At 42.1% G+C, this 16,464-nt stretch overlaps 1 protein-coding gene across 1 annotated transcript in view; it reads left to right on the forward strand.

The window, feature by feature from the left end:
- The first annotated feature begins 4,655 nt into the window (after positions 1–4,655).
- slc25a12 (solute carrier family 25 member 12) overlaps positions 4,656–16,464 on the forward strand; it is a 71,546-nt gene continuing 59,737 nt past the window's right edge. Inside the window, exons 1-2 of the mRNA XM_033023958.1 lie at positions 4,656–4,750; positions 5,459–5,512. Coding sequence (XP_032879849.1) covers positions 4,739–4,750; positions 5,459–5,512 — 66 coding nt within the window. The 5' untranslated portion in view covers positions 4,656–4,738. The remainder of the gene's footprint in view (positions 4,751–5,458; positions 5,513–16,464) is intronic.

Genomic DNA, 16,464 nt, shown 5'->3' on the forward strand with positions numbered 1-16,464 from the left:
AAAGGGTTTTTTTTTTTGGTTGGCTGCCCAGTGACTAGTGGAGTTCTGCAGGGGTCAGTGCTGGGACTGCTACGCTTCACGTTGTATATTAATAATTTGGACGAGGTTGTGGCACCACCCGGCGGTTAGGCCACTTATTAGGTGAACCCTCGGCCCTAGGACTGGCAGGGTCACGTGATTAGGTTTGGTGGGAAGAAGTCGTCACGTGGCTTAGGGGTGTGACATGTTATTATAGAACTTTAGGAGAACCCTCCCCAGTCGAGTGTGAGCTGTTCTTTGTTTAACTCAATAAAGATCACTTTGTTTAACAACACGTGTCTTGCTATATTGGTGATCCCGACGATCCAAAACGGTTATTTTGTGTTTGCAACATGGATGCAGCCAACGCTCAACCCGATGTTGCCGTTGATCTTTTATTACTAAGCAAACATTGTATCTAATTTGCCAACTTGTCTTGGATCCAATAGGCTCTAACCTTTTGGACCAGCTTTCCATGCATGACCCTTTTTAAGGCCTTAATGAAGTTGGTGTTGTCCCACTTGCATCTTACCCAGAAACAATGTCAAGATTAAAGTGTCCACATCTCAGGCTATGATAGTGGTATGACTATCCAGTTCCGTCACTTTTTAGAGCTGTCCGTCGAAATGGTGACATTCCAGGTCCAAAGCATTGTTATGATGAATGGAACATGCCTGTTCACGCTTTTATTTTTAAACATGTGGTGGCTGTTGCATTCGGGTTTGACAGAATAAAATGATTGTAGACCATTCACTATTACGTGGACTTATCACATTCGTATAATGGGCTCTCTACTCACATGTACAGATGGCCACAGAACATTAGCACTAATAGCCTTGGATCTACTCTTTAGTATCCTTCTCAGTCCCTTCCCTCCATCAGGACCACAAGGCTTTCTCTTACATGCCCCCCCCCCCCCCCCCTTCTCCCTCTGTCCTTTGACTGGCTCTTATTACCAAATACAAACCCTGCAAAAGAGCACTGAGATTCAATATGCAAAGTGCATGAACAATAACTCCCGACAATAATATGAAAATCTGCTCAGCACAACTGACTTTCAATGCACTTTGTTCAGTGTATATCATTTAGATCACCAGCTCAACACATAATAATTGTTTTATCAAAGCTCATGAGTGTTTCAAGTGACTTGGTTTTGCTGGTTGAGCATGTAACTGATAAATTACTAGTTAATATTCTAATTATCTTTTAACATTGAATATGCATCTTTACATCCAGGTATGGGTGGTGGAGGAGCCATTTATGCTTAAGTTAGTTACTGTTAGTATATTACAGTATATTGTCCAGATATTTCTAGCTGTATTATTTTGAATGCTTGGGGGTGGGATTTTGACACATGGAGTTACGTAGATGGGCATGACTTACATTCAACTAAGCGTTACGACAGGGAGTTGTCAGATCAGACGGGAGCTGGCACGGGAAGAGAAAACACAGTTTTCTCCAGTTCAGATAATAAGAACGGAAAGCTACAATTTGTATGACACTTCTTTGTATTTACAACAACTTCAATTAAAATCAATTATACTGGAAATAACGACTGGAAGATTTGTTTTTAACATCGACTGCGTAAACTCCACTCCTCCTTGCCAGTGTAGTAACTGCAATTAAAAGTTGGACATTGGAAAGTTAAGAAATTGCCATTACTGATGATATTAACATAGAATTACATCAGCATTAATTTAGAAACAGCTGTAAGTAACAAAGAAGAGGCCGTTTAGCCAACTTATGCATGGGAGTTTAATCACAACAGAACTGCATTGTAACAATTCGCTGCTGGAAGAACATATCGTAACATCAAAAACAAAACATGCAATAAAATGACTTTACGTTAAGGTGTTGTAACGTTAATGACTTCATTTACAATTATTTTAAAGATAATTAATGGCCAGATGGGCGCAAGGCCTGTAAACCATAATCACCAGCAAGATATTTACAGGCAAAATTCATCCTTTTACAGTAAAACTGATAATGCAACAGTTTAGATGTTCGAAATACTGAGAGATCATTTGGACGACTGATGTTATTTCAAAACTATCTTAATTCACTTTATAAAATGGAAATTTAAAGGATACATTTTCTTGTGACCTGGTAATTATAATGGGAGCATGAGAACTGGGGCCCTAGAAGGTTGAAAAGATTTGTGCAAATATAACCTGGTGAGCCAATGCAGGACCATCGGGACTTCTGAAGAGTTGGATAGTAGATGTCATTCCTTCTGACTTGTTTCAATCATCCATCAATTCATCACGTGATGATTCAGTCAATTTACTTTTCATTAATACATAATAATTTGTAATTTCCCAGATACATTTTAGAGTTTAGTTAATACTGAAACAAAGCCTAATGTACAAATTGTATGCACTACATTTTTATTTCCACCAGTGGTTACAGTTTTTAATATGAAACAAAATCCTGGGAAAAGCAGACTGCACATAAGAAATTTACGGGAATATGCTAAAATGTTGCCTGGGTTAGAGGGTTTCAGCTATAAGGAGAAGTTGGATAAACTTGACCTATCTATAAGGTGAGAGGGAAAAAGATTAAAGGAGAAATGTTGGTATCTCGAAAGGGTGCAGAGAAGATTTACGAGGATGTTGGCTCAGGATTCGAGCGTCTGAGCCATAGGGAGGAGTTGAACAGACTAAGACTTTATTTCTTGGAGCACAGGAGAATCTTATTGAGGTGTACAAGATCATGAGAGGAATAGATGCACAGTATTTTGCCCAGAGTAGGGGAATTGAGAACCAGAGGACATAAGTTTACGGTGAGGGGGGGAAAGATTTAATAGGAACATGAGAGGTAACTTTTTTATACAAAGGAGAGTGGGTATATGGAACGTGCTGCTGGAGGAAATAGTTGAGGCAGGCAATATCTTAACATTTAAGAGACGTTTGGCATTTGGATAGGTATTGGAGTATAGGAGCAAGGAAGTCCTACTGCAATTTTACAGGGCCCTGGTGAGACCACACCTGGAGTATTGTGTGCAGTTTTAGGTCTCCTATTTTGAGGAAGGACATTCTTGCTATTGAGGGAGTGTAATTCACCAGGTTAATTTCTTGGGGGGGCGGGACTGACATATGATGAAAGAATAGATCGACTGGGCTTATATTTAATGGAATTTAGAAGGATGAGGGGGATCTTATAGAAACATACAAAATTCTTAAGGGATTGGACAGGCTAGATGCAGGAAAAATGTTCCCGATGATGGGGGAGTCCGGAACCAGGGGGTCACAGTTTAAGAATAAGGGGTAGGCCATTTAGGACTGAGATGAGGAAAAATTTTTCACCCAGAGTTGTGAATTTGTGAAATTCTCTGCCACAGAAGGCAGTGGAGGCCAATTCACTGGTTTTATTCAAGAGAGAGTTAGATATAGCTCTTAGGGCTAATGGAATGAAGGGATATGGGGAGAAAGCAGTAATGGGGTATAAATTTTGGATGATCAGCCATGATCATATTGAATGGCAGTGCTGGCTCAAAGGGCCAAATGGCCTACTCCTGCACCTATTGTCTATGTATCTAGGTACGTGGATAGGATATCCATAGCGGGTCCTGTGACAAGCACGGTCAGGTGGGACTAGTGTAGATGGGGCCTGTTGGTCGGGGTGGGCAGGTTGGGCTGAAGAGCCTGTTTCCACAATGTATGACTTACGTTTTTAACACAGAGAGTGGTGGGGACCTGGAACGCATCGCCAGGGGTGGTGGTGAAGTAGGGTTGCCAACTTTTTCACTTCCAAATAAGGGACAAAAGGTCAAAATAAGGGACAAATTCCAGACGGCAATTCGTTGACCGACTCGGCCGTGGCTCGGTGAATGACGAGTTGGCCCGGGTGCTGGACTGCACACAAAGCCCAGCCGGCGGGCTAGCCAAGGAGTTTTGGCCTGCGTGTCATCACTCGCAAAGTCCGGCACCCCATCCAACTCATGAACCGATGATCGGTCATGAGAAGGAGGGGTGGTGGTATCGGCAGTAAGCGAAGGTCAGACGAGGCCACCAGCGAGGTGCTGCTGCTACACTCCATGGGCTGTACTACATCAGGACGGGTGAGGTGGAGCCGGACGCGGCGCTCCGACCCAACAGTCGCCTCAACCCGCGTAGTAGCAGTCAAATATGGGACAAGGGCGGTCCCGTATGGGACAAACCAATTTAGCCCAATATACGGGATGTTACGGCTAATATTGGACAGTTGGAAACCCTATGGTGAAGGCTGATATATAGTGGCGTTCAAGAGGCTTTTAGATAGGCATATGGCAGTGCAAGGAACAGAGAGGAATGTGTCTCATGTGCAGGCAGTTGAGGTAGTTTTAACTTGGCATCATGTTCAGTGCAAACATTGTGGGCCAAAGGGCCTGTTCCTGTGCTACGTTCCTCATGAGAGCTCCGTTCAAGAGTCCAATAACAGTGAGGATATGTTTTATGCGAGATGCCAAGGAGATATCCTGCAAAAAGCTCAACCCGAGTTGACAGCAAGTCTAATATACCAATTCTGCTGCGTTGTAATGCTGCCCACATTACGCCGGGTGCGAGAGGGCGAGAGATCAAGGCAAAGATACTAGAGGATCCTCCATAATCTTTGGATCAAGGTGCAGCCGCCTCGTCCGGGCCCGGGATCCGGGCTCCACTCCTTGAGTGACAGCTCGACCCCTGACCTCCCGACGCTCGCGCGGCTGCATCACAGCTTCCCGTGACATCACAGCTGCAGCATGGCGGTCAAGGTGACACAACTGAGAATAACTCTATGATATTAGCTTTTTACTATAGTTGCAAGCGAATATTGTGCGGGCTAATCTTCTACATTGATGAGTGATTGCATTGTAAAGCCAGATATAAGATTTTTAAAATAAAAAGTGAATGTTCATCATGTTTTTCAATCCTGCTGGTGATTATCGTTTACAGGCCTTGCGCCCGACTGGCCTTGAATTATCTTTTAAATAATTGTAAATGAAGTCATTAATGTTGCAATAGCTTAACGTAAAGTCATTTTATTGCCTGCTTTGTTTTGGATGTTACGATATTTTGTTCTTCCACGTAGCGAACTGTTACAATGCAGTTCTTAAAACGTTGTATGTATGGGTCTGAGTGGATAGAGAGAAATGTCTTTCAGCTGTCGGAGGGACAACCAGTTTCTTAATTTAGATTAGTGTATTTGGTGGTACGTGTATTATTTTAAAAAGGGAAGTGCTTGATAAATGATCATTTGCGAAACCTTTCGTAAAAAGACCACCATTAATTTCTAGCTCCAGTTGTTAGTTACATATCATGGGTGACAGATAATTAGTTTGAAGGCAATCTGTTGTTCTGGGATGGTGAAGTACTCCAAATAAACATTGTGAAATGTAGTACTACAATATAATTGACCCCGCTTTTATTATGTTTATTTGTTAAACTTAAATTCTTATTAACAGTTACCAATTTTATTTTAGGTGCAGTCAACAAAAAGGGCAGAGGCCAGCGAATTAAAGGCTGTGTTTTTGAAGGTAATTTAAGTGTTTATGGAACTTGTTTAATAAACTATACTTTGTAATGTAGCTATTATTATATAGTGGTGATTTCACATTTGGGGATAACGTGGAAAACATACAGATAATTCTCCTTTATTCTGAAATTATAAAATCCTTTAAAATCTTGGTTTATGTTCAGTTTTTATCGACGATACCGATGTGATGCTACCGTGGTCTAGACTTGTGAATTAGACATGTGGATAAATTCAACTTTCTTAATGATTCTTGTAGATTGTGTCACAGTAATTTGGTTTTGGTGTGATAGTACCGTCGATATATTCTGTGGTGATGAAAGTAGTACACTATTGTATAATGTACATCCGAATACACTATTGAACCAGTGTTTGAGTTTTAAGTTCAGTCTGTAATAGATGTTGGTTTCTGGCAAAGGTATTATTTAATTAGATGTCACAATCTTTAAGCTCTAGAATTGTGTTTCATAGAAGTGATTATTTCTAAGTGTATTTAAAAGTTGCAAAATATGTTTTAGTAGGAAATAGTTTTTGGCTATTTGTGTCTTGCCCTTCTGTTCAGCTCCACACAGAAAAAAAAAGTATTTTGCTAATCTGAGTCAGCAATCATGACTTATTTGTAGAAAACATTTGATTGGAATCTAAATATAGGGAAAGCAGACTGGTCTGCTTCTTGCAAAAGGTGTGCACAGCCTAAAGTTGTAGGACAATTTTTTCTATTTGATCTTATTGGATTGTGTACGCCAGGTTGATTGCATTCGTCAAAACAGGGCGGACCACGTGCAGGTTGCAATCTCCCACCCCAGCAGACTGGTCTTATCAATTGGAAAAAGAGGTCATTTTATTTTGTACCTTTCACGAAGCATGACATTTAACAACTTTAAAATCTGAGAGACTTATTAGCTGTACTGATGCTTTCAGATGACTGTTCCAGTATTTTTACAGTTTTAGTCTGAGAAAGTTGTCTTGGACCCAAGTTTTAAGCTGGCACTTGCCATTTATTCCAGTACTCAGTTTGATTTTACAGCTGTGGATTTTCTGTAATTAGAAACAAACAAAACTAATAATGTTTCAATTACCTCCTTTAAGGCTAAAGTACTTCAAAGTTTTTATTATTTCCTTGCAGACGCATTTGAAACATAAATTTAAAAATGAATAGGAACTCTGAGGGCTGGAGAAATGTATTTTATAGTAAGAAAAATATACTGTGTGCCAATTTACCGTGAGCAAATTTGGACCCTGTATCTGATGGGTGTGCTAGCTCTGGAGAGGGTCCAGAGGAGGTTTACAAAAATAATTCCAGGAATGAGTTGGTTATAATGTGATGAGCGTTTGATAGCACTAGTCCTCTTCTCACTGGAGTTTAGAAGGTTGAGGGGGGGACCTCATTAAAACTTACAGCATAATGAAAGGCGTAGATAGAGTGGATGTGGAAAGGATGTTTCAACTGGTGGGAGAGTCTAGGACCAGAGGTTATAGCCTCAGAATTAAAGGGTACTTTGAGAAAGGGGAGGAGGAACTTCTTTAATCAGAGGCTCGTTAATCTGTAGAATTCATTCCCACAGAGTGCTGTGGAGGCCAAGTCAGTGGATGTTTTTATGGCAGAGAAAGACAAGTTCTTGATTAGAACGGGTGTCAAGGGTTATGGGGAGAAGGCAAGAAAATGGGATTGGAGGCATAGATCAGTCAAGACTCGATGGGCTGAACGGTCTAATTCTACTCCTATAACTTATGAACTTGTGAAAATAGTGATGTTCAACAGGACTAGTAGTCGGGAGGAGGATGGGTGTTAGTAAAGAGGATGAGAAAATTAAAGATTAAAGTTGTTAATTGTTGGTAAATTAATGGCACTTCTAACTATAATTTCAAAAAATTATATTGAGAATTATTCCACAGGATAGTAAGGATAATCTGGGTGACTTTAGACTAGATCACTTTCAGGAGATTACAAATGATAGTTATTTGGAATGACATGATATTCAGGCAACAGAGACACAAGGAACTGCAGTTACTGGAATCTGGATACCAGCATCCCTGCCTCACTGGACTCCCATCAATTTGCATACAGGGCAAATAGATCGACAGAGGATGCCATCTCTCTGGCCCTTCACACTGTCCTGACTCACCTGGACAGACAGGGCACGTATGTGAGGATGCTCTTCATTGACTATAGCTCTGCATTCAATACGGTCATCCCCACCAAGCTCACCACCAAACTCCACCAGCTAGGCCTCAGCTCACCGATATGCGCTTGGATCCTGAACTTTCTCACGGAGCGACCGCAGGCAGTGAGACTGGGCCCGCACCTGTCCTCCACCATCACCCTGAGCACCGGCACACCACAGGGTTGTGTACTAAGCCCCATGCTCTACTCCCTCTTCACTCACGACTGTGTCCCTGCATTCGACACCAACACCATCGTGAAGTTTGCAGACGACACAACAGTGATTGGGCTGATCACCAACGGTGATGAAACAAAATACAGAGCAGAGGTGCAGAACTTGGCGGACTGGTGCGCCAATAACAACTTGGCACTAAACACCTCCAAGACCAAGGAGCTGATTATTGACTTCAGGAGGTCCCATTCTGGAGAATACGCCCCAATCTCCATTTATTGGGAAAGTGTGGAGAGAGTGTCCAGCTTTAAGTTTCTGAGCACTCACATTTCAGAAGACCTCACATGGTCCACAAACACCGCCGCGCTGGTCAAGAAGGCACAGCAACGACTGTTCTTCCTGAGGACATTAAAAAAGACTGGTCTGCCCCAACAGCTGCTGACAACGTTCTACCGCTGCACCACAGAGAGCATACTAACGTATGGCATCTCTGTGTGGTATCTCAGCTGCACGGAGGCGGAGAGGAGAGCTCTTCAGCGCGTCGTCAACAGAGCGCAGAGGATCATCGGGACAGAGCTACCAGCCTTGGAGGGCATCTACCACACGCGGTGCCTCAGGAAGGCCCTCAGCATCCATAAGGACTCATCACACCCCTGCCACGGTCTGTTTCAACTACTTCCCTCCGGCAGACGTTACAAGGCCTTCTACGCCCGAACCTCCAGACTCAGGAACAGTTTCATCCCAAGAGCTATAGCGGCTCTGAACCGGCCCTAATGAGTGCCCCCCCACCCACCCCCTTTGGACAGTCTCCCTCAGATGGTCACGTCAATCAATTCAGCTTGTTTATTTATGTATTGTATTTATTTACCTTGTACATCAGTGGAGCTGCACACTAAATCTCGTTGCACTGACGTGCAATGACAATAAAAGATATATTATTATTATATTATTGAGCAAAACATAAAGTGCTGAGTAACTCAGTAGGTCTGGCAATATTTGTAGAGGAAATGGATTAGCATTGGTTGAGGGCGGGACCCTTCTTCAGACTGATTGGGAGGGGTGGGGAAAAGCTTGAAAAAAGAGATGGGGACAGGATAACGCCTGGCAAATAACAGGTAGATATGTGAGGGGAGTTTAATTGGTAGATGGGTGGAGTTAGCGGCAAAAGGGAGAGACAAAAGGCCACCTGATAAGGAGGTATGGTAAGTGAAGTGTAAAGCCAGAGGGAGGAGGAATATACATGGAAGGGGGCAGGGAATATAGATTTGTAAAAAGGCTAGCCTAATTTAGCTAACTTGGTTTAGGTAAAGTGTAACTGCAGAACGAGACATTTGTTGGAGGTTAAAATCCACGAGTTTATAGATATATAGTAGCCTGAATGTTGATGCACAGAAAGTAATAATGCATGAAGATTCTTCAGATTGCCACGGTCTAGCTGATGTTTGAGGATTTGCATTTGCACTTGCTTATTCCTCATGTCTTTAACTTTATAAGGCACCATCTGATCGCTAATTTGTTAGAGATAAAATTGAGACTTTTAACTCCATTAAACCTGCTCCTTTAAATCCCCCTTTCATCTCACACAGCACTTTAAAAAAAAAATATGTACCCAGAGAAAAGACTGATTATCTGTTAGCTGGATTTGGTTGGAAGGAATTCCAATATTTGATAACAGGTCTATATTTGTATTTGATACAGGTTGGTTGGGTAGTGATTAATTGTGTACTGGGATACTATTGGTCAATCAGGAAAAATGTTCCCCATGTTGGCCTACTCGTGCACTTATATATGTTTCTAATCTGTCATTGGAATTATGACTTGGTTCTGCTAAATTCTCTTTGTATCCTGCTGCACAGAAATGAGCTCTTTCAGTCACCTTTTCCATGCTGATGTAAGTTATTGATACAGCATGGAAACAGGCCCTTTGGCTCACCTAGTCCACGCAAACTTTGATCACCTGTTCACACTAGTTCTAATTATCCCACTTTCGCATCTACTCCTGACACATTAGGGGTGATTTACAGAGGCCAATTAACCTACAAACATGCATGTCTTTGGGATGTGGGAGGAATCCGGAGCACTCGAAGGAAACCCACACGGTCACAGGAAGAATGTGCAAGCTCCACACAGGCAGCACCCAGGTCAGGATTGATCGTGGGTCTCTGGCTGCTGTGAGGTAACAGCTCCACCAGCTGTGCCCCTGTGCCGCCACTGTGATGCATGTCTTTGCTAATCTCATTTGCTGTGCATTTGGCCCATATCCCTTTATGCCTTTCATATCCAAGTACCTATCAAAACGCTTCTTAAATGTAGTAATTATATCTGCCTCTACCACCATCTCTGGCAGCATGTTCAGATAATCACCACTCTCTGAGTGAAAAATGTACCCATTAGATCTATAAATTTCTCCTTTCTGGCTTTAAACCTGTGCGCTTTAGTTCTAAACCTCCCCATCAAACAGACTACTATAAGGAGAGATTCGACTGGCTGGGTTTACTCTCACTGGAATGTAGGAGGGTGACGGGTGACCATATAGAGGTTTACAAAAGTATGAGTGGCATAGATTGTCAGAACTTCTTTCCCCAAGATTTGGAAGTATAGAACTCAAGGGCACAGGTTGAAGGTGAAAGGGGATCCAAGGGGTAATTATTTTCTCTCAGGTCGTGAGAATCAAAAAAGGTGCCAGAGAAGGCAATGGAGGCATATGTTATTACAACACACAAAAGGCATTTGGCTAAATATGTGTATAGGAAGGGAGTAGAGGGATACCGGCTGAATGTGGACATATAGGAGTACTGTGGAAAGGCATTGCGGTCGGCATGGACCAGGTGGGCCATAAAGGTCCGTTTCTGTGCTGTGCGTTTCTATGGTTCCAGATGATTCCAGCTAATACCATGTTACCAGTCTAGAATTGATCAAACTTATCTCTCCATGCCTTCTAATTCTTGACAGTTCCACTTCCCAGGTCTGAATCTGCAGTCAATTGAATCTTCATTCAATTAAGATGGTAACTGAAACATTTAAAGTTAGCGTACAATCTTTTAAACTATTATTTCCTGCCGTTTAATTAGTTTATTAGACTATTCAAAGCTAAAAGGAGTTTGACCTTTTAAATGTTTAAATGTTTCTGCTAAATGATAAACCTACACATTTGGAAATTGGCCACTATGTTTGTCTGACCTCTGTGCGTTCTCATATGCTAATTTTCAAATGCTTAATCCAAGTACGGGCACCTCGCATTTTAGGTCTGTTTGATTTGTACATTTTTACAATAATGCACCTGTTTAATTAAACTTGATTTATGTGCTGTAGTTTTGAAATAACTGCCTCAAATTTACACCTGTTAATCTGCGCGTTGTTGAATTATGCACTGCTTTTCATGAACATATAACACCATTGCAAAACGTGAGGTGCCTGTATTCTCTTGATGGGCTTCACAAAATAGATATGTGCAAAATAATTAATTTTACATGGAGCAAAATAAGCAACCGTTTGCAATAGGTTCAAATCTTTTTCTACAGTCGTGAAGCATCATTGCTCTTGGATCTTGCATATTTCTGAAAGATGCTCATTTGCAGAGGACTTGTTCTTGAAACAGATCTCTAGATTCTGATTTAATGCTATGATCTCAGCTTGTCTTGGGCCCTGGAAGCTAGTTAAAATCCGATGAAAAGGATTGGCAGTTGCTATCCAAGCTGTTGAAGTCACCTTGGACCAGTTCGTGCTTATACAAATCAACGTTATGAATACCTCCAGGAATCTTTCCAGGGCCACACAATGGCATCCACTACCTTACACCATGGTTTAGTCCTTCAATCTGTGAGTTGATCTCTGGATCGCAGAGTGATCATGCAAATGGCTCTGACATCTATGAGGAGGGGTATTGCAATATATCCAATAAAGTTCCTGGAACAGATATTCAAAGGCCATTGTTTACAATATTTTGCAATGTACCATCGATTAAATTATTGAATAATATGGGTGAAAGCAGAGAGCCAATCTTCTTTCCAAGGAATGAGATTCTGGGAGATTGAGATTCTTTCTGTCTCTATTGGATTTTGAAACATAAGCCTTGGTTAAAAAGCAAAGTTTAGTCCATTAGTGAATGAGAAGGTAGTGCATATACTAAAATTGAAATGATTTATGAGGATGTTGCCAGGATTAGAGGGTCTGAGCTATAGCGAGAAGTTGAGTAGGCTGGGACTCTATTCCCAGGATTGCAGGAGGATGAGGGGTGATGTTATAGAGGTGTATCAAATCATGAGAGGAATAGGTTGGGTACATACACTGACCCTCTTGCCCAGAGTAGGTGAATCGAGGACCAGAGGACAGTTTAAGGTGAAAGGGAAAAGATTTAATAGAGATCTGGGGGGGGGGGGGGGGGGGGGGGGGGGGGGGGGGGGGGGGGGGGGGGGGGGGGGGGGGGGGGGGGGGGGGGGGGGGACTTTTTCATACAAGGGTGGTGGGTGTCTGGAACAAGCTGAGACTATCCCAACATTTAAGAAACAGTTAGACAGGTACATGGATTGGACAGGTTTGGACGGATATGGACCAAACGCAGGCAGATGGAACTAGTGTAGCTGGGACATGTTGGCCCGTGTGGGCAAGTTGGGCCGAAGGGCCTGCTTCCACACTATCCATCTATGACTATGATACGATAAAGCTGCTGCACAAGATTTTATGAATTTGTGAAGCATTCTATATTTTGCATTTACATTTTCTTTTCTTCCCATGAAATCTCTTGTTGGCTGTATTACCTGTTGGTCATCACACATTTTTTTTTTTTCTCTCTTCTGTTTCATCCTTGTTTGTTTAATCTGGTAGCACAATACCAGAGCTAGTTGAGCCCCTGCCTTGTGTTACCAGTTCAACCCTGACCTCTGGGTGCTGTCTGCGTGGAGTTTGCTAGTTTTCCATTATGACTTGGCGGATTTTCTCTGGGTACTCTGGTTTCTTCCAACATCTTGGTTGGTAAGTGGTGGTTTCAGTGGGATAGTTGATGACAATGCGGTGTTGGTAAAAAAAAAACGGATTTATGGGAGATTGATGGTCACTGTGGAATCCGTGCCGAATGGCCTGTTTCCATGCTGTATTTCCTAGTTTCTATGAGACAATATCATTAAATTATAGGAAGCAAAAGTAATTTTCCTGGTGTCATGCTCTGGATTTAAACACGATCAATTTCATAACTTTTTTTTATGCTGTGTCATAATTAAAAGTCAACTTTCATTCTTCCACCCTGAAACACAATAACAACCATTCATGAGTTCAATTGCATCACTTGTACATTTTGACTGGCAGGTCTCTTGATAGTCTTCTTGCAATGCTTGTTATTGTATTTCACAGTGGAGGAAACAAAGTTGACTTTTAATTGTGACGCAGCATTAAAAAACAGCTTTGGCTCCAACTGTTTTCAGAGTAAGTAATACCACTGCAGTGAGTGAAGGCACTCCACGATTTACATAACAGGCAACCTGCGTAAACTCGCACTTATGTATACATTCTTTAAGCCAACATGGTCTCCGTGGTCTCCGTGTTGGGGCTCATTGCGGCGAATGGTAAACTTACGGGTGCACAGTCGCACTTCTGTTTTTGATTGCATAACTTCCGACTTACCCAAGGGTCCATGGGATATAGTATTTTCTGTTAAACTTTAATAGCTGGAAATTTAATGACTAAGTTGAAGCATATGAAGTTGAAACAGTTGGTAAATTCTCCTGAAATTCAAGTGAGGTTGGGCTATTGCCGTGATTAGTTTTGCACCGAATTAAAGCCTGGAAACAGGCTTTAGACCCACTGAGTACACACCAACCATTAAACAGCCATTCACAGTAATCGTACATTAATCCCATTTAAAGAAACCTTCCCCATATTCTCTTCAACTCCTGCAGATCCCTCCTGCACACAAGGAACAATTTACAATGGTGAAAGGAAACTTGAACATGAATGTGCTAACTCCATACAGACAACATCCAGATGAAGACTGAATCCAGATCGCCACAACTAGAGTTCTACGAGTGTGCTACTGTTATGTTACTCTTATGTTTGCAGGCATGCTGATTTAATTTGGATTCAAGCAGAGTTTACAAGCACAGCTGCATCTAGCTACTTGTATGTTGCCTAAGTTCATCTCACAATATTGGACCTCTAGCTGCTTGGCTGTGCTTTGTTATAGAGTGGCACAAGGCTAAATCTATTGCATATCAGAAGCGCATACATGCCTGGTACATGTTTAACATTGTTTGGAAGTTGCTGAAGTCGGTTCAGCATGTAGTAAAATTTAATTAGGTCATCTGGAAAATATATTTTTTTTTAGTCTTTTATTTTCACTGGAAAAGTGTAAAAATGTTCATGCAAAATAAGAAATGTAAGCACTTTATTTCATTAAATGTTACCGTAACCTTGTGGCATGGTGAGGAATTGGGTTATAATGGATATAAATGCTAAACTGGATGAATGTGATTGGTACCATGTTAAAGAAAGATGGTTGAAAACATGGCACTGCAACCTGCAGCTAAAATTGCAGTTGGTTGGCAAGAAGCTTAATGACATCGCAGTAACTAATTTTGCTGATGCCACTGCAATTGATGTTTAGGAGGAAAAAGAGAATCTGACAAGTTTTTAACAGCTGAAAAATCTTTTCAATATCTCCATTGAAATAGTGCATTACAAAATAAATCGTAAAAGTCACAGATTTATTCTTTGATTTACTCCCATTTGGAAGGGAATGGGTTAATTAGGTCGGGACAGTCAGCATGGGCTTTGTTTGCAGCAGAGTTTTATTGAGGAGGTGATGAAGGTGATCGATGAAGTTAGGGTGGTGAATGTTGTCTACCTGGATTTTAGTAAGGCATTTCATAAAGTCCCACATGGTATGCAAATCCTGAAGATTAAAATGCAAGGAGTCCACAGTAACTTGGTTGTGTGGATTCAGAAGTGGCTCACTGATGGAAGTCAGAGGGTTTTGCTAGAAGGGCAGTATTCAAGCTGGAGGACTGTGATCAGTGGAGCTCTGCGAGGTTCTGTGCTGGGACCGCTGTTTGTGAAATTATTTGAACATTAATTGTAGGTAGGTTGGTTAGTGAGTTTCCCAACAACACCAAGATGGGTGTAGATGCAGACTTTGACGAAGGCTCAAAGTGTACAGTGGGACGTAGATCAGCTACAGAAATGGGGAGAGAAATGACAGGCGGAATTTAATCTGAGCAAATGTGAGGTGTTGCACTTTGGGAGGTCAAATGTAAGGCAAAGGTATACAATTAATGGCAAGATCCTTTAACAGCAGGGGTGTCAAACTTCCGACCCGCGAAGGGGTCCAATCCAGCCCGCGGGATGATTTGGGGGGGAAAAAAAAGTATATTCTCGACCATTTATTATGTATCTGTACAGCAGCTGCTCTCTCTCTCGCCGCTATCTCTCCCACCGCTGTCTGTGCCGGCAGGGGCGCTTCCATCATATGATCCATGATTGGCCCGAGGTTGCCATGGGATCGGTTGCCCCTGGCAACCGCTGTCAAACAGACAAGATGGCGGCGCTGAGCTCCCATTGGCCTTGGGCTGGCTGACTGACATTCGCGCGTGCACAACTGATCCGGCGCATATGAAGTCGCATTTTGCCCAATCCGGCCTGTGGCCTAAAATGAGTTGACACCCCTGATTAACAGCATTGATGTACAGTGGGATCTTGGGCTATAAATCTATACCTCACTAAAAGTGGCAACACGTAGATCTTATTTGATTGTACCGCTGCTGGCAAATTCATTTCACTGCACTTATATGTGTATGTGATGAATAAAACTGATTGATTGATTGATTGATTGAGAGAGTGGGGAAAGTAGGTCTCTGGTATACTTGCCTTCATTAGTCGGGGCATTGAGTATAAGAATCAGGAAGTCGTGATGCAGCTTTATGGAACCTTGATTAGGCTGCATTTTGGAATATTTTATGTAGTTCCAGTCGCCCCATTATAGGAAGGATGGAGAGGGTGCAGCGGTGGTTCACCAGAAATGATGCCTGAATTAGATGGTACTTATATTAGAGTTTGGATAGAAATGAATTGTTTTCTCTGGAATGCTGGAGGTTGAGGGGTGACCTGATAAAGGTATATGAAATGATGAGAGGAAATGTAGGGTAGAACTTTTTTCCCCAGAGTGGAAATATCAAAAACTAGAGTGCTAGGCTTTAAGCTGAGATGGATAAAACTGAAATGAGATGTGCAGTGCAAGTTTATGACATTGAGAATGGTGAGTGCCAGGAACGAGCTTGCAGCCAGGGGTGGTGGTGGAGGCAAATATGATAATGACATTTTAGAGACTTAGGTAGGCACATGGATATGCAGGAGTGGATGGATATGGATCATGTGCAGGCAAATGAGATTAGTTTATCATGGCATCATGTATGGCACAGACATTGTGGGACGGAGGGAATGTTCCCGTGCTGTACTTTTCTACATTCTATGATTATTGACTAGCAAGGGAATGATTGCTGGTCTGAAAAAGGGCCTCGAATTGAAACGTCTCCCATTCCTTCTTTCCAGAGATGCTGCCTGCCCAGCTGAGTTACTCCAGCTATTTGTGTCGTGCTGATTTACTGGCATTGTTTATCCTTCTGTGTGTCAGTTC

The sequence above is a fragment of the Amblyraja radiata genome, chromosome 7 (genome assembly GCF_010909765.2).
Source record: "Amblyraja radiata isolate CabotCenter1 chromosome 7, sAmbRad1.1.pri, whole genome shotgun sequence".
Taxonomy (NCBI): domain Eukaryota; kingdom Metazoa; phylum Chordata; class Chondrichthyes; order Rajiformes; family Rajidae; genus Amblyraja; species Amblyraja radiata.